The sequence below is a fragment of the Neopelma chrysocephalum genome, unplaced genomic scaffold (assembly GCF_003984885.1).
Source record: "Neopelma chrysocephalum unplaced genomic scaffold, ASM398488v2 Primary Assembly neopelma1_119, whole genome shotgun sequence".
NCBI lineage: Eukaryota > Metazoa > Chordata > Aves > Passeriformes > Pipridae > Neopelma > Neopelma chrysocephalum.
In genome coordinates, this window is record NW_020897781.1 from 1,591,525 (window position 1) to 1,609,696 (window position 18,172).

Consider the following 18,172-nt stretch of genomic DNA (forward strand, 5'->3'; position numbering starts at 1 on the left):
AACAAACAAATAGGCAAAAAAAACCCGAACAAAACCAAAGAGAATGAGGTGTTGGTATTAGTTATTAGTGGATATCACAGTAGGCAAATGGCTGTTTCCCACTGGATCACCATGAAAAGCCACATATTACAGCTGCTCAAAAATATACACAACAGGAGAAATATAAAAAGTGATACATGGCAACTCTGGGGGCAGCTGTGGCAGCTTTGCATTAAGGTGAAGGATGGGCATTTGGTGGTATGGATTCAGTCTATCCCATCCTCCAGGCTGCTGTTTGCTCCTGATGAAAGACCCTTGCATGACCTTGGCTCCTCTCACTGAAATATAAATCATTCCCAGAGCTCTCTGTTGAGCTCTAGTCTTTCCAGAGCAGGATTCAGGGACAAGATGGAAGATCCTGAGCATCTTCACCCTCAGAACCAGAAAATTCAAGTTCTCCCTAAATTGAGTCTTCACAGGACGTTTCCAGCATCTCTGCAAGACTTTTTTGATGTGACTTCATGCATGGTGATACATTTGTGGAAGGAAAAAACATGTAAAAAAATATGCAGGAGATGGTCATTAACTGAACCACAGGTTCAGGGCTCTTATAATAATTGCCCATGTAGTGAATATTTGAAATTATATAAAAAGCTCTTAAGTGAGTGGGGACTTATATGGAATGGTTGGGGGGGAAAAAAGAAGTACACTTCTTTTATAGGAGAGTTAATTTCACACACCAGTCTATCAACTTGACATGTTCTTTGAGAAGGGAAAAACTTTACAAGGCATTTTAAAAATACTTTCATTGGCAGGTGAGAACATTAGTAAACGAAAATGGCTTTTCACCATGCAGTAACCACTAGGCAATTGAGGTTTGTTTGTAGGCAGCCTAATGAAACCAGCAGTTAACGACCTAATGAGAAGTTGACCCAGCCCACATCTCCACAGAGACATCCCTTTTCTGTCCGGGTTTATCCTGCACCCAGTGCTTTCCAGAGAAGTGTAGTGATCAAGTAAAAACTGCCTTATTGTGTAGAAGTGATGCCCTTTTCTGAGGTGGTGTTTCACACATGATGCTGCCACATTGGGGTCGCATCCCAAAGTCCAATGTTTCTGCAGGAGCAGGGAGATGTCTGATAGCACAGCATGGGAGAATCTGATCAGAGGAATTTTATTTTAGTGTTTCCCTTAGTGCCAGACAGCACTGGTTATTGATAAATCTTCAGATCAAAGATAAGATGTTGCTGTTTTGGCTCTAATCATAGATTGTTTTCAATATAGGTTTCTCTGTTAATATATTGTTTTTCTGTTTCTTTTGAATGTCATTCCTGGCGACCTTTAAAGGTCCCTTCCAACCCGAAGTATTCTATGATTATTTTGATATATAATGAGTAGCAACACCTATTTTACTCTCATTATGCACAGTATTACATGATGTCTAGCCTTTTTATGTTCTTTCTTCTCCAGGTCCTAATCCCTATTCTCACTCTTTTATGCTCTTAATTATTTCTGTTGCTTATCAGTTGCAGGACTTTTCAGTTCTGCCACCCACGTTTGGAGGGAGATGTCTGTGACTCACTGCACCATGACATCAGGTCAGTCTGAAGATGAACATTAGGATGTGTTCAGCTGTATCTTCTCTTTCTCCCTCTGTTGACATGCTGCTGTTTTGTTATAAGCACTCTTGCTTTCTGAGCTCTCTTACATGGCTTGATCCACTTCTGGATAATCAGAGGGGTATCAGGATTTAATCCCTTCTCTGCTCTAGGGTCTGGCTTTTGAAGAACCCAAATCATGCTCTCCTACTCATCTCATCCTGCCCTTGATGGAAATGTTAGACCGTCATGGATCATTTTTCAACTTTGTGCATTCTGGCACTGCTTCCCAAGAAAGGTTTTTGAGTCTCTGAAGGGTTTTCTGGTGGGTTAATGACAATCCTAATGCTTGATGGGGGTTGCTGTTGTGAAACCTCCTGAAAAATGTTGCTTTTTTTTCCTTTCAGGTGACTCTTTTCATCAACAGATTATGAGCTTTTGGGATGTCTTTTCCAAGGGAATTTCAATGAATCTCAGTTTGGGGCTTCAAAGGGGAATGGTGTGTTTTTTCCACCAGCACCTGCTTACAATCCAATTAGCTAACTGCCTTTAATTAACCATAATATATTTCAGGAGAACAGAATAACAACAGAACAAAATCAAGCAATGACAAATCTGTGACTAAACTTGGACTCACCCTTTCCCAGATGCAGGATTCTGGGCAGCCCTGTAACTCCTTGTTGTCCCTTTTGAGCTCTACTATGAAGTGCCTTGAAATGCTTGGGGAAAAAAAAAGAATTGAATCCCTCATCTCCAGATTCATATGCCCCACAGGTATCTGTTTATGTGCTTTCCTTAAAAATGTGGTTAGATGAGGGGTGTGGGACTCGTTTCTTCAGAAGGGCAGGAGAAACAACTGATGCTCCCCATGAAGGGCCTCCTTACCCAGCAGTCTCACACAGATTTGCTTCTGAAGAGCTTTATAATTTGTCCTTATTATGTTCTATGTGTGATTTAATGAAAGACTCTTTCTCTACTGTAATTGAGCTCTTAATCTTCTCTAAAAAGCAGAACAGAATCCCTTCAGAAATGGTGTTTGAGTAACAGGCTGATTGTGTTTCCTGCGCCTCGGTGTTGCTCACGGAGCCGCTTGCTCTTTATTTAAGAGCAGAAAATAAACAGATTTCTTTCAGTCAAAAATGCATCAGTGATGCCATACAGAGTAGGTTTGAGTAGCAAACTATCTCAATGCCCAGCTGAGCAAGCAAGACCTTCCCTGATTCTGCAAAGAATATAAAGAAGTGAGTTTTCCTTAGTGAGCACCCAAGGCTTCATGGAGGTGATGTTCAGGAAATGGCACATAGAGATGGAAGCTGTCAGGGAAACTATTTGCTCTGGACAGGTAAAGGCTGGCAGGAGATAAAAGTGGAAACTCAAAATAACAGGATGCTGAAAAAATTGTAAGAGAAAAATTACTTCAGTGAAAATCTCTCCATCTTAAACCTTCAAAAAACCCCACTTTTACAAAAATCTACAAAAATGTCCTGCTTTTGATCAGTCTTGGCCTTCCTAAACAGCATTTCACAATCAAAATTATGAGGTAAGAGAGTTTAAAGAAAGCTTAGCACTGGGTTTTTCATTGTGACCTTAGCAGATCTTTTTTTTTTTTTTTTTTACCTTGTTGTAGGTTGGAGAGAAGCCACAAACCTCCACTGCAGGATGGTGAGACTGTTGATCTAAACAATCCCCAAACCTACTGCTGGACTGACCTGGAACCAGAATCTGGAGGGGACTATGTGAAGCACTTGACACTAGAAAATGCTTGAAGCTTGATGGTGATCCACAGCTCCCTGTTCAAAACCACGGGCAATGCCAGTGGTGATGAGCTCGCTGCCTGCTCTGTGCAGAACTGATGGTCCTGAGCAGCAGGGCCGTGGAATGAATGGGCTGATGGCTCTTTGAGGCACTCAGAACCTTCCATCTTTGCTGCTTTGCCCACACTAGAGAGTGCATTTACTAGAGCCATACCTGGAGAGCGGGAAGGATGAACAAGCCTGCCCTGCCACTGGCTGCCAGTGGATGTTGGGCTTGCTACAAGCATTCAAGTTACATCTTGTACAAGTCCATGCTGTCAATCCACAGGATTCCAGGCTGAGCTCAGATCAGCTCTGTCATTTACCAGATGAGTGAGGACCAGACTCTACATCACAGTTCCACAGCTGGAGACGAGTGGGTCGAATCCTGCCTGTCGACAAGATGAGGAATGTGTCATGTCTTGTCTTGCCATGTACAGTAGATATTCTGATTTAAAACAATGCTGTCTTCCCAGATTCCACTTCTTCCTGTGCCTCCTTGCATGTGAGAAGACCCATCCATCTTGATCCTGCCACTTCGCCTCTCCCGCCCCTGCTTCTCTTTGTACTAATCCACCCATCCCTGTGAGGATCTCCGTTACTGGAGTAATTGGCACTATTAGGTCAGCCTTTGATGAGATGAGCGGTGGATTTTTGTAGTCAACATGTCAATTTAAAGTGCTACAAATGAGAGATCAATTTCTTCTTTCCTGGAGAAGAAATTAAGGAAAAACCTTTTCATGTTGTGAATTGAGTGTACAAAGCTGAAGAGGTTGAAGGTGGAGACGAGGTTGTCTCCTGAGAGCAGTAAATTTTTCAATTTAGCAAATTAGAGAGAATATGCTTTCACCTTTGAAGTAGTCAGGTACCAAAATGATGCCACTTGGAGTAGGCAGGGCTGAGGTGGGAATCGCTCACGTGGATTTTGGCAGATCTATTCACACAAGAGCCCATTTGCTAATGCCAGCTCCTGAAGCAGGGCCTGGAGAGAAGGCTGGTCAAGGACAGCTTCTTTGCCTGATTTTACAGCATGTTGCTACAAGGCTGTTTGACAGTGCTTTCTGTTCCCTTTGCATCCCTGTGGATGGTGTCCTTGATGAGACCATCCTGCCACACGCTTACTGCCCGCACGGTGACACCATGGTGGCTTTGCCTGATGCACCTGTTTCTGCTAGAGCTCTGTCCCTTTCACTCAAAGAGGGAATTTAATAAATTATTCAGCAGCATCAAAGGCCCTGTGAGAAATAATCAGTGCTGTGGTAACGTAAGGTAAAATCTGAGGGTTTCATGTTTTTTGGCAGAGGATCAGGTGCTGCTGCAGAAGCTCTGATCCAGAGTGCAGCACCCCAAGACATTGTGGAGAGGGATGAGAATATCCCCTGTGGCACCTTGGTCCCACCTGGCACAGCTTCTTGTCCAAAATCAACCCAAACCTCATTCCTTCAGAAGAACTGCTCTTTGTGCTTTCTGCCAGAGACAGGGCAAAAACTGGGAGTGGGAACCAACAGAGGAATGCTGAGAGCAAGAGCTCTGTTCCCCACGGATGCCGTGGAGAGGGCTGGAGGCAGCAGCACCCTGCATGTGCTCGTAGGTGCTCACGCAGCGTGTGCCACCCTTCTGCAACTGCTAACGTGCTCCTGACTGTATTTAATGAATTAGCAACATGATGAGAATCCGGAATTGGGGTTGTGCTGGTGGAGTAGCAGGAAACAACATGTTCTCTTGGCTCTGGGGCTCCTCTGACAGTACCTGTGGCTGCGCTCGCCAAGGTAACGGGGGCAGTGACTCAGAGGATGAGCAGGAGCATCTGGCAGCACAGTGCCGGCTCCATGGAGGCTGAGCACTCGGGTTTGGTGCTCCCAAGCACAGATCTCACGTCCCTGCAGCACCTTTCCATCCTGGAATGAGGTGGAAAAGGGTGGTGAGTGCCCAGGGGTGCGGATCCAAGAGGTGCTTGATGAGATGAATTTTCCACATCAGCCCTTTCTCGCTGTGTTATTTCCTCTTCTTGTTAGATGATGTGCTGGGATGTTTTTCTCTTTTCTGCTTTTTCACTGTTGCACTCTGGAAATCTGAACCTCAAAAATGCATTTTTGGGTTTTAGTTTTTTTTAAATTACACTGACCTGTACATCAGAAGCATCTCTTTCCGTGGAGTTTGTTACTGTGTGGAACATTGAGGTTTTTCCTGTTTTTTGGCCCTGATTTTGTGACTAGGCAGGCATGTGCTTTATTTTAAAAATGTGGTCAGTCTTGTCACTTTCTCAGGAGCTGCTCATATACCTGGGGTTAAGCAGGTTTCTATTTCCCAGGTACCTACAGCTGTAATTGCAATTTAAAATAATTTCTTCATTTTCAGTCTTATGCGAATGATCTATTCTTTAATTTCTGGTACCTCCTTGGTTGGGTTAATTCCTGCTAGTCCCCTTTGAATACTAGAAAGAGGCTAATGTTAAATACTTGAAAGCATCAGTAAAAGGTTTGGGGATATTTAAAAGCAATCGTGTTTTATAGCACTACCCTCCCTCAAAGTTCCTGCCATTTTTGGGGTGATTTTTTTCCCCCTCTTTTTTTTTTTTTGCTAACTGTGCTTCTGCTGTCTCACTGCCAAGATTACAAAGGAGCCCCAAGAAATCAGCCTGCCAAGCAGATAAAGAAACAGATGTTGTAGAGTGCAAAGGTCAAATAAATACAGACAGCCTGGAAAAAAGGCTTTGCAAAACAGTGGGAAGCTGATTAGGTGAAAAGAAAGGGGTTTGGGAATGGAATTACACAAGGGAAATCTTTTTCTGGAGAGAAATAAAATACTTTAGTCTCTAAAAAATATCTTAATCAATTCAGGGCAATAATAGAGAAGGAATAATAACTCACATTAGGTAAATGCGAAGCCCTGCCAGCCAGTGCACTCTGCAGGAGCCCACGCAGCCTCTGCAGCCCTGCAAAGCTCTGCCTGGTGCATTTAGACTCTCATTTTCTCATTGTTTTCTGGCCTCTGTCACACGGGGAATAACAGGGAAAAGCTCCAGTCTAGGAAAGCATTTAACAAACTGTGGTAGGTAGGACTTGTACGTACCAGTCTAGCTGGCTGCTGACCCTGATTGTGGCTTTACTCCCTGTTTCTGAGTAATTTAGATAATTTCTAGCTTATTAGAAAAGAAACATTCTTTAATTAAAATGCAGTTAATTCCCACCTCATTAGCCTGGGTTGTATTTCACTGTTCCCTGTATCACAGGCAGAGATGGGACTTGTACTTATTTCATTACAAATGCAGAATGTCACCGGGTGGTCGCTCTCGGGTACATACAGTGACTTACACTACAGGTTTGTCACCACTGACTGCAGAACTGTCACCCAGATCCATCCTAATGACTCCATCAACCAACCTGCCATCCCAGAAGGGACTGGTGACTAAGGGGCAGCACTAAGTGCCTCAGTCTCCCTGTCCACCGTGTGCCCTGGCAACACTGATCCCTCCCAGCGATGCCCAGACCCTTCTCCCCACAGCGTGGGAGGAATGCAGAGCTGGTCTCAGGTCTGCTCCCACTGAACCACAGCACTTGAGGGTTCCCATGTCATTTCATCACGTTGATAAAAATTCACGAGCCATGCAGCTCAATTATTGAACTGTGGCTGTGTTCTGGAATGGTGAAGTGCATGAGAAGGATGTGGAGCTGCTGGAGGGAGCCCAGAGGAGGTCACGAAGATGCTCTAAGGACTGGAACACCTCTGCTACAGGGACACACTGAGAGAGCTGGGGTTATTCAGTCTGGAGAAGGGAAGAACCTGAGGAGACCTTAGAGCCCTTCCAGTACCTAAGTGGGCTCCAGGAGAGCTGTAGAGGGACTTTGGACAAGGACCTGGAGTGACAGGATGAGGGGGAAATGGCTTCAGTCGGACAGATGACAGAGATAGATTTGGTATTGGCAAGAAATTCTTCCCTGTGAGGGTAGTGAGGCCCTGGCACAGGTTGCTCAGGGAAGCTGTGGCTGCCCCATCCTTGGAAGTGTTTGAGGCCAGGTTGGATGGGGCTTGGAGCAGCCTGGTCTAGTGGAAGGTGTCTCTGCAGGGGAGTGGAATGAGGTGGTCTTGAACATCCTTCCTAGTCCAAACCATTCTAGAATTCTACAGGCTGCTGAATTCAGCCAAAGGAAGAGCAACATTGCAGAGGTTAAATGAAAAGGGAGACTAAAACCACCTGTGTTTGCTAATTAAATCCCTTCACACATCAATTAAGATTGTTCTGATAAAGACCAGGCAGCACTCAAACAGATGCTGAACAGGGTTCATCTGGTGTATCTCTGGGTAAGATCACAAAGGAGCTATTGTTGCTCATTAGTCAGGGCTGAAATCTAAATCTCAGCAAGTGCAGCCTGGAGGGTGACGTGTGCTGGCACCGGGGCTGCAGTGTGGGACTTGTTTTCAAAGAATCAGGAAACGCAGAAGAGAGGTTCCTGAAAACAGCCGGAACTGAGGCATCTGGCCAGGGATTTCATATTCACAACCGGGAGGGAAATCTAATCAGGACTTGCTAATTTTCATGAAGTCAAACACCTGGGATTCACTTCAGACTCGCATTTTCCTGGAATAATTCAACACAAACACTGTATATTTATACATGGGCACTTGACTTTTCTGTTGTTTGATGAGACTACAATTTGTCTTCTTCTTGTGGTTCCTGCAATCCTTCCTCTCCTGTGGTTTTCAGTCAAATTACCCACCTCTACCCCAGGACTATTCATCTGTTATGCTTTGGATATTGTTGGTTCTTCAAAGGAAAACAAACAATGCTTGTTTAAGCCAGATCAAGATTTTATTTGAACCAGGTCCTGCATCAATCCAGAAACCAATCTCATCTCCATTGTTGTCTGTCTCTATTATTTTTCTACTTGTCACTGCTTTTCCATTTCTTCTTGCTATGCAGTTTTCATTCTTCAGCAACATTATTCAAAACTACGTAGAAGTCAAATGCTTCTGCTTTTATATTCATATCTGCTGTGTTACCTAATCTCAGCTAATTCTCTATTTAACATCTAGTTTTACCTGGGCCGACAGGTGTATTTTTAAGCTGTAAATACCACAAAATAAGACATACAGAAATTTTCTTACCCTGTGAAGCTGATCGAGGTCCTTTTCTAATATGTCACTGAACATCTGAATTCTCCCTTTCTTCCAACAGCTTCTAGTGCTGGTTTTGGCTAAGGTAAAGCAGGCGGTGCTGTTTGGATTCACTCCCTAGCTGTATTTCCATCTCATTCAGTGGCTGGGGTAGGATGGCTAGTTGGGCAGGCAGCTTGTGCAGGCAGCTCTGGAGAAATACAGAGGGAAAGCAGAGCTGTGCACGGCCAGTTTGATGCCTGTGCTAGTGTGAACACCAGGCCAGCTGGGACACTGAGTCAAGGAGCTTTTTGTAGATCCACAGAATCATTTAGGTTGGAACAGCCCTCTAAGATCATTGAACCCAGCTGCTCCCCCAGCAGTGCCAAGCCCACCACTAACCCATGTCCCCACGTGCCACATCTACACGTCTTTTAAATCCCTCCAGGGATGGTGACTCCACCACTGCTCTGGGCAGCCTGTGCCAGGGATGGACAACCCTTTTGATGAAGAAATTTTCCTAATATGCAATCTAAGCCTCCCTTGGTGCAACTTGAGGCCGCTTTCTTTTGTCCTGTTGCTTGTTTCCTGGGATAAGAGACTGTTTGACTGTTTACACACACACATGCAGGGACAGATGGGCACATGGCTTGGGAAGTCCCTGTGATTCATGGTACAGAAACTCCTGTGGATGGTCCTTTTTGTTACACAGGAGGTAAAAACTGGAGCAGCTGAGATGTATCTTAGCCAGGGAGAGATCTGAAGGCAGGGGGGAAAAAAGATGTTTTGAAATGGAGTAAAACTTGCTGCCAGGTTTTCCTCGGAGAGCAAGTCCAATTTCTTTCTCTCTTTTTTTTTTCCTTTTGGTGCTGTGCTATTCCTCCGTGGGCAGGAGGCTGCAGGCATTTCAATTCTCTTCTTCAAGTCCTTGTTTCAAAAAGGGCCCAAAATATGTTCTCTTCTAAGAGGCAGTAAACAGCAAGTGCACAATGCAGCTTCTCTAAGCCTCTCTTCTCCTGTCTCAGGGAGAAAGGAATTCACCAAGCCCTAGAGCCTGACTCACTCGCTGTGTGAGCATGAATTAACCAGGAATGTTCGAGAATTATTCCTGAATAATTCATGAACCTGAATTAATCATGCATTTTCATGAATTATTCATGAATAACTCATGGAAATGCAAGGTTTATTCATGCTCCAAAAAACCCAAGGCTTTTTCTCTTCTCTTCTGCTCTCTCTCCCCGTAAGAATCAGACCTGAAACAAGCTAAGGAAAAAAATAATGTATGTATATGGAAAAATAACAGGAATAATAATGCTGAAACAAAACAACCAGGAAAAAAAGAAAGCCAAAGCTCTCTTTTTCTTTGCAGTGGGGACAGCAGGTGGGAGCTTTCCAAGCCAGACAAAGGAGACCTGACAAGGAACTGTGGTGAAGGGACAAGCCCAAGGCAAAGAAGTGTCCGGTCACCACCTCTCCCGGAACAGGCAGCTGAGACCTGGAGAGACAGGAGACATCTTGCAAGACTCAACACCTGGAGCAGTGCTAACCAGGCAAGGAGCAGCTCTGTTGCTATCAGGATTTTGATCTCTTTCTTTCTCTGTGTGTTTGTGTAGTTTTGTTGCATTCATTAGGGTAAATGAACAACTGGTTAGTGGGGAAGGAGGGAGCAGCAGCAGCAGCTATGAAGATCAGTGTGTTTTCTTTAAATGTTAAAGCAAAACCCCTCTAGAGAGCTTTTTGGGCTGGGGTTTTTGCTGTTTGGAATGTGGAGTTGTGTTTCTGGGGGGGAGAGGGCTGAGTTATGCATTTATCCCAGTTTCTGGTCTGTAGCCTTCTCTGTGTTTGGGAGAGGGCTGGGGGCAGGCTCCTGCTGCAGGGAAGGGGATGTGGGGAGACAGGCAGTCACCACCCGGATAATTTATATATGGTGCTACATGATAAAAATAAATGTCACTGTGCCTCTGCCAGAAGGGGGTTGGAGAGAACCAGGTGTGAGACTGTGCCAGCAGGGCAGGCTGGCAGGTTTGGGGAGAGTTATGGTTGCTGCAAGGAGGTTTTCTGTAGCTGATGATGGTGGAGGGGGGGAAGGAGAAAGTTCTCCAGGGTGAACTTGAACCTTCCAAGTGAGGGGAGTCACATTCAGGCTTGACTTTAATGCGGATGTGGAGGCAAACCAAGAAACTGCAATACATTGGCTCCTAGCTGCCCTTCCTGCCACCTTGTCCCTGCTCCACCTCTCCTCTCCCTGCCCCAGCTCCCTCCCATCAGCTTTGGACACCGTGGCCGTTCTCCATGCTATGCCCAGCACACAAGCTCAGCCCCTGTGCCCAGAACCCTTCTGCCAAATCCTGCTGCCAAGCAGAGCAGGCAGGACTGGGGTGATGTTCTGCCAGGGCCATTAGGAGCTCTGTTTGGTGATCTCTGCTTGATTTTGTCCCCATCCACGGCTGAAAGCTGCAGGGAAACCCCTCCTGAGCTCAGCAGCCTTTGTCTCCTTAGCTGCTCCTCTGGCACAGGAGGTTTTGGAAGTCACCATCAGCCTGGCTGTTGTTTGATTGCTGAGCACTCTGTTTTCTCCAGGGCTTTAGGTCTGCAGATCCAGGAGGAGAAAGAGGGTAACTTAGTGGGCAGAGAAGTGGCCAGGACCCAGGATCCAGCTCCTTACAGCTTTGCTACTTGACTGCCTTAGATATATCTGTCACTGGTCTGTGCCTTAGTTTCCCCACGTGTGAAATGAAGGGAATTTGCTGTTCCCCTTATCAAAGCACTTTGATGTTTACTGGGGAAAATAACTGCACAGGCAAAGCAATGATCATTTCGTGGAATGCTCCTGTGTCTTTTTGAGTCTCTTCTCTGTACTGCCTTGATATCATACGGATACAGCTCTGCACTGTAGCAAACTGCTGTAGAACCACTGAAGCCATTTGAGCTGTGATGGTTCACACGGGCAGAGGAACCAGCCTGTGTCTGCTCAGTGGCTTATCCAGCATCTGCCCAAGGTGTCCTGTCTGAGAGCTGGTTTTGCCTGACCCCAGGTGAGACATATCATGGCTGTCCCTGCAGTTCCACTTCAAATTGAACTGGGATGCACTGAAGGCACGTGGGGCTGTGCTCAGTCAGAGCCAGGACATCCTCCTAGCCAAGGGGTTTAGGATGAGGCAAGCACAGAAGGGCACGAATGGGAAAGGAGAAATAACTAGTAAAGACACAGGGAGAAGTATTTTCTATCTGCAGGCTGCACTGCCCCAGGCAGAGCATTGCTTGCCAACACTTCCAACCACAGGAGAGCCCGGAGCTGTGCCATAACATTCCCCTGCTGCTCCCCCTGCTCCAGGTGGGCAGCCCTGATGTCGGCCAAGCTCTATGTCCTCATCAGCTGGCCCGACGGCAGCCGGGTGATCAACATGGAGAACATCAAGGAGCCCCGCAAGCCCTTCCACCTCTACACGGTGGGTGAGCAGGTGCTGGCCCGCTGCCCCGGCTTCAGCGGGCTCTACTGGGGCATGGTGGAAGGCATAAGTGGTGAGTGACACCCCTCTGCCCCGGGGCTTTGCAATTTGGGGCTGCTCGGGAGCGGCCTGTCGAGAGGGAGCGCTGAAAAATCCTCTCTTCCCACAGAGCACAAGGATATTTTAGAGAAGAAGCTGCTGGAAGACAGGCAGCTCCTGGAGAAGTTAAGTGAGTAAGGTCTTTTGGGGATTGCACCCTTCTACTTCCATGGGGCTTTTGGGGTGGGAGGGTGCTGGGCACATTGTAGTCCCATCATAAATTTCACATCACTGCAATCAGGGTAAAAAGCACTGGGAGGGAGGTGGGAGATACACAACACTGATGCCCCATTGCACTTCTTGAGCACCCTCCTTCCTTTCAGAAGCAGAACCGGCTGTCCACAGCATGATGCCATCCCCACCAAAAAAATCCAGGAAAACCTTCCCAAAATGGACCCCGGGGAATGCATCCAGGAAATACCACGGTGACAGGGCCCACCCTGCAAAGCAGCTGCTGAGGGCAGGCGAGGACAGCCTGCCCCATGATGCTGGCAGCTCCTCCATCCTCAAGGAAAGACGTGTCCTGGGCACTGCAGCAGGAAGCCCCTGTTCACTGGCAGGTCCTCCCCACCCAGCCAGCGCCTTCACACCTCCATCCACCTTCATCACCATGGCCATGTCGGGGCCAGAGACTTCCCAGGGTGAAGAGGAGAGGGCTGGTCCAGCTACCAGAGGTAACCTTGGGTTCTTGCTCTCCTGCCTGGTCCTGAGTGGCACGGTGGGATGGGGACCTGCAGAGCAGCCAGGGGACCTCTGCTTTGCTCTGGGGCTGTGTGTGCTTTCTCTCAGGGCTACAAAGGTTAGAGATTAAATTTTGTGGTCCTTCTTACCTGGGAGATCTCCTCCAGGAAGAGGAGGCATCTCTGTCTAAAGGGAGATGCCTCTGTGATAGTGTGTGGTATCTGCTCTATCAGCCATCAGCTCTGTCTCCTGGGATAGCAGTTCTCTCCCCACAAGCCAAAAGGCAATGTAGCCTGCCTGAAAAACTGTGAAACACCCAAAAGCCTTGTGTCTCAATTAGTCAAACCTTTCCAGATTTGCCTATTTCCCTGTTTTTCCACTCACTACTACACATGTTAAATGTACTAATAAAAATATGTTGTCATGTTATTTACCTGCTGACTGACAGCAATGTCCAGAGACACGTTGGCTCTGCTTACCTTGCCCATGGCTTCTTTTGTGATGAGAACAGGAGAAGCCCTTGAGATACCACCTTTTTCTAATAACAAAATCCCAATTGATCAATCCTGGAAAGCATATCTGGATCACTCTTTTTGTGCGAAGGGAATAACCTGTTGCCATGCAATCTAGCAGGAGTGCTTAGATACTCTGTTCTGGAGACAGAGGGATTCAGAACCTTCTCAACAGCTGATTTTTCAGCTTGTCTCCCATCCCTGCTGCAGATTATGTTGCCTTGCCAATGAAGAGGAAGTCAGATGGCATCTTGTCCCAGTGCCAGCAACGCATCTGTCTGAACAGGTAACTCTTGAAAGAGCAGTGAGGACCTTGAATGTTTCACACCATATACATTGATTTCATAGTGCGGGGTCTGTCCACTCTGCTTCCATTCCCTGGTGGTGCTTGATTTGAGTAGATGTTAATGGAGGCTTAAACCTAAAGCACAGAAGATAACAGGAGTTTGTGTGGGTAAATACAGCAGAGCAATTGAGTCCCTTTTGCTCTGGAGTCCTGGTTCCTTGTGGGGAGTGTCAGTGGGAGGTCCCCCACATCTTTATGAGAGGGGTTGCACAGGAGATTGTCCACGGGAAAAACTTCTGATATTCCCTCTCAGTCCATTTTATTCTTGCTGCAAATGAAAACAGAATTGACTTTGCTTTAAATTACAGCCTTTGAATTACAGATAATTCTCATCAGGTATGGATATGAATATGAGCATGAAGCTGTTTGTGGCAGTGCTGTTTAACTTGCTTGTTTCTTCCAGCCGTGAAGAGCAAAAGATTGACACTTTGCAAGAGATGGATGACTTCGAGAGGGTTCGAAAAAGTTTCAGTCCTGGTGAGATGGAAAGGTAATTAGCAAAAGAAGGCACTTGTTCTTAACTGTGTTTTCTTCCTCACTACAAGAGTGAGCAGTGAGATCACAGCTGGGTGACAAAGTGGTGCAATTTAAGAACCAAAAGTTGCTTAGTCTCTCTGTAATCAGAGCCAGGTGTTTCTGATTGTAGGGCTTGGAGTTAGAAATGCAAGAAGGCTCTAAAATAGTGCAGAAACCACAAAGCTCTTTCCTATAACAATCAAAATGACGCCTACCATGTTTGAACATGGTTGTGTGTTCCTTGTTTTATTGTTCATTACTTTGGTGACAAGTATCCAGTTATAAAGGGATGCTAGGGGACAGTTTTCTTGCAAAGAAATTCGTGCCAAAAAGATTCACGTTACGGTTCCTGCATTGTCATTTCCCACATTTCTGTTGTTTAATACCACAATTATGTGCCTCCTGGGACTTGCAGGATAGGGCTTACGTTTTTCCTTACAATTGAGAAGAAAATTGAGCATCAAAACCTCCATGTCTGCATGACAAGGGGGAGCTGAGAGTTAAACTGAACATTTCTGAGTTACTGAAAAGTCCGGATAATGTCATTCTTCTCTCCTACCTTACTGCTCACCCAGGCATAGTTGGATGGGCTGATACTCTGTCAGAGAAGTTATCCTGGCCTTTCCTGCAGGAAGTGTGTAATTACTGCTTGGGTGGAGGTGCTACATCCCTTGGCAATATCCATGGTGAGGCCATGGCGCCTTCTTGCCTTTACACATTCAAGTTTAATTTTTCAGGGTGGAGAAGATAGAGCAGCTGGAGAGGATGGTGTTTGACCTCCAACAGGATGTCCTCTCTCTGAGGAAGAAGGTGCAGAGGCTGGAATCCCTGTCCTTCCAGGAGGAGCCCCACCGGCAGCCGTGCGAGGTGGTGGAGCTCTTCAACGGCTACACCAAGGAACAGCTCAAAGAAACCATCAGGTTTGACCAGAAAATCAGCACAGCCTGCAAGACACTGCTCTACAAGCTCTTCACCTCCGACTACATCCAGAGCCACTCCATCACGGGGCGGAGGGGCAATACCTTCCGGGAGGCGAAGCCCATGATGGACGAACGCTGCATCAAAATCATCAGGGTGCTGTTGAAGCAGAAGTTTGGAGATCACCTCAGTGACACCGTGATCACGGAGAAGATACAAAATGTGCAGAAGGCTCTGAGGCAGAAGTTTAAGACAGAATGTCTCTGAGCCACAAGGGGGTACTTGGTGTCTCCTCCTGCCATTCTTGTGTGTGCACCTGAGCAGCCCTCCTGGGAAAAGATGAGTCCAATCTGCTGCTGTTCAGTTGATTTCCCCCAAGGAGCCAATCCAAGGAAACCATGTGCTAAACACAGCTCAAACCTCTCACTGCCAAACCTCTGCCCACGTTAATTGAGCAGGAATTCTGCCCAGCTTGGCCGAGTTTTTGCACATCTGCTAGCACTCTACAGGTTCCTTCCTACCCAGTCTGGGTGTGAACCTCACTGCAGGTGCATGTAATTGTCTCTATGACTTTTTGATGACGTGCTCAGAAGCTGAGGTCCAGGTATGGGTCAGTAAGTCAGCTCTGTTTAACCTTGCAGTGGGTTAGGGAGAAATGTTGGCTCTGGGATAGAGAGTCCAGCTGTGAATGGACTGTGTGTCACCCAACAGGGCTTCTCTCTGCATGACTCTGGTGGCCTCCTTCTGCCTGCAGGACAATATTTGTTCTCTTTGGTCCTAGTGAATGTGTTTTACAATTTCCTGCAGTAACAGAACAGCAGACTCATAAACAACACCATAAAACTTTCAGAGAAAGATAATTTCATTTTTTTCCTCTATTTTAATGTAGCTGTATGGAAGAATTGTCTTCACTTACGAAAACCTCCTGAAAAATAGAAGTGGCCACCTGTGGAAATTTTGCATTAATTTTCCTTTCAAGACCAGATTATTTCCATGGAGAAATCCTGTACTTTTTCATGACACAAGAGTGAGGGATGAAGGACAAAATATGGCCCACTGTAGTTACATCTTTACTTCAAAGATCAGACATGCTATGGACAGAGTCACCATAATTTAAATATAGTATTTATATCCTAGTTAAGAAATGCCAAGTACAACCAGAGCTTGCTAAGAAACTATAGAGAAGGGCTAGAAAGACACATCTTTTCCTAAATAGTTCAGAGCTGGAGTTTGGGTGGCTTAAAATTGGTTTTAACATTAAAAGAATAAGATGCTGACACCAGTCCACTTAACAGAAGTGCTGCAAAATGCCAAACATTCTCTTTTACAAAGGCTTCTCGAACCAGAAGTTGGTTTTCTAAGCTTAACTTTTAAATTATTCAGGAAAAGAAGTGTCAGTGGTTTTGCATTAATCAAAACATTTGGTTTAATTTATATGTTTTGTTGTGTTTTCAAGTATTTAATTTCTTCAGAGTTACATAAGAAATAATAAGACAAAATAAATGTATTGGAAAAACAAGGAGCTGTTTTGAAAGGAAAAAAAAAAGAAATGTGTTATTTTCTGCATTTTCCTCCCCCCTCTGCCTTTTTTCTAGTTGAAAAACAGAATCATTAAGGTAGGGCTAATGCTATAAAGCATTTTGATTTTGGAGGGAGATATGCTTGGCAATGTTTCTGGCACTGTTTTCGTCAGATGTTTCTAACAGTCATGTTAAATTGGTATAGATAACAACTAAAGATATTCCTTCTGTTTTCCCAGTGCAAATGCTTTTCCTAACTCTCTGTTATGCAAACATGCTGGTGATGATTTCTCCTTTGTAAGGACCTTGACTCGAGCAGCAGCTGGAGCAGGTCTGTTGTGATCACTTAGAGCCAAGAGTGCAGCCAGTCCCTGAAAAGACAACTCAACCTGAGCAGAACTGTCCCCAAATCTCCTCAGTGCAGAAACACACCCTGAAATCCAGCAGCCTTGCTGGAAGCATCTTGCCTTCCCACCACAGGGAAGGCCTTAGGCTGGTATCACTGCCTAGGGAAATGCCCCGGGTGGTTTCTAATGTTGACGGTACCAAAGCGAAGATTGAGGAGGCACAAACAGCCTTATCCTGCAGAACCTTAAAGATCATCTCATTCCAACCCCCGCCATGGGCAGAGACACCTTCCACTGGACCAGGTTGCTCCAAGTCCCTTGAACACTTCCAGGGATGGGGCAGCCACAGTTTCTCTGGGCAATCTGTGCTGGTGTGCCTCTCTCAATCTTCCCTCCTGATGCCTCATCAGATACCTTGCAAAGCTGCAGCTTTGAAAGCCAGTTCACAAATGTTATTTATTAAAACAAGTGCTGCTGCTGTCCTCCCCCGCTGAGCCCCCTCTGACAAGCTGCAGATCATTACTGCAAGAGGAGGGAGGAAAAAACCTGAGAGAACAGACTTGCTGTGGGGTGCGATGGCTCCCGAAAAGAGTTGTCTCTAATCAGCTCCCCTGGAAGCAGATGAGCTGGGTGACCTTTCTGCTTGAAAGGCCCTTTGGTGGCTTCCTCAGAGGTGACTTCACAGCCTAAAACACTTGCTGATATTCAGCGAGTGCTCCTGGTAAGTGGGCTGATGGATGCTCCACGGCTCTGTGTGCGGCACTGCCGCGGCACTAATGAGTCGATGCTCAAATGGGCCCTTCTCAGATATAAAAGTTGTCCTCAGCTACTCTCAAAGGCTTTGATGCAGCAGAGAGGGTTGGAGAAAGGCAACGCAGGCGGCTTTTCGTTAAACTTAATTTTTAAGGTATTTGCCAGCCAGAGGCAGCGTTTCCAGGCTAATTGGGAGCCCTGGCAGACATCAGCGATCAGACGTCACCGCGAGGATGCCGATGCTCTCACCTCCCTGAACTCTCCTGCTCTGGCTAATCAGCCTCAAGAGGGGGATCATACAGCACTGAGATGTGGCATCCCCTCAGGGATGAAGGGGTCAGGGCAGATAGAGGAGGAGGAGGAGCATTTATGCCAGAACCACTTCACTTGGGGGTGTTCAAAGCCCATCTCTCTCTAAGTGATGAAGGGCAGCTCTATTGAATCCCATTAACCTCCCACTTTATGTGAATTACTGGAGAAAACTGTACAGGTCTCTCTGTTGAGATTAATTACTCTGCTGAATCATCAGCATCTTGTTAAAAACAATACTCTCTGTTCAGCTTCTGG

At 46.1% G+C, this 18,172-nt stretch overlaps 1 protein-coding gene across 3 annotated transcripts; it reads left to right on the plus strand.

Moving 5' to 3' along the window:
- Window positions 1-4,056: 4,056 nt before the first annotated feature.
- On the plus strand, window positions 4,057-16,727 carry LOC113974424. 3 transcript variants are annotated; one of them, XM_027697533.1, is made up of 8 exons: window positions 4,057-4,177; window positions 9,834-10,014; window positions 11,799-11,986; window positions 12,083-12,142; window positions 12,336-12,686; window positions 13,416-13,491; window positions 13,955-14,041; window positions 14,805-16,727. In XM_027697533.1, exons 3-8 carry the CDS (start codon window positions 11,812-11,814, stop codon window positions 15,250-15,252), a joined length of 1,197 nt encoding a protein of 398 aa, XP_027553334.1. In that variant the 5' UTR covers window positions 4,057-4,177; window positions 9,834-10,014; window positions 11,799-11,811; the 3' UTR covers window positions 15,253-16,727. The 3 variants fall into 3 exon arrangements, with proteins under 3 accessions (XP_027553334.1, XP_027553335.1, XP_027553333.1); XM_027697534.1 differs by lacking the exon at window positions 4,057-4,177 and adding an exon at window positions 9,060-9,179; XM_027697532.1 differs by lacking the exon at window positions 4,057-4,177 and adding an exon at window positions 9,555-9,744.
- The last annotated feature ends 1,445 nt before the right edge of the window (window positions 16,728-18,172 follow it).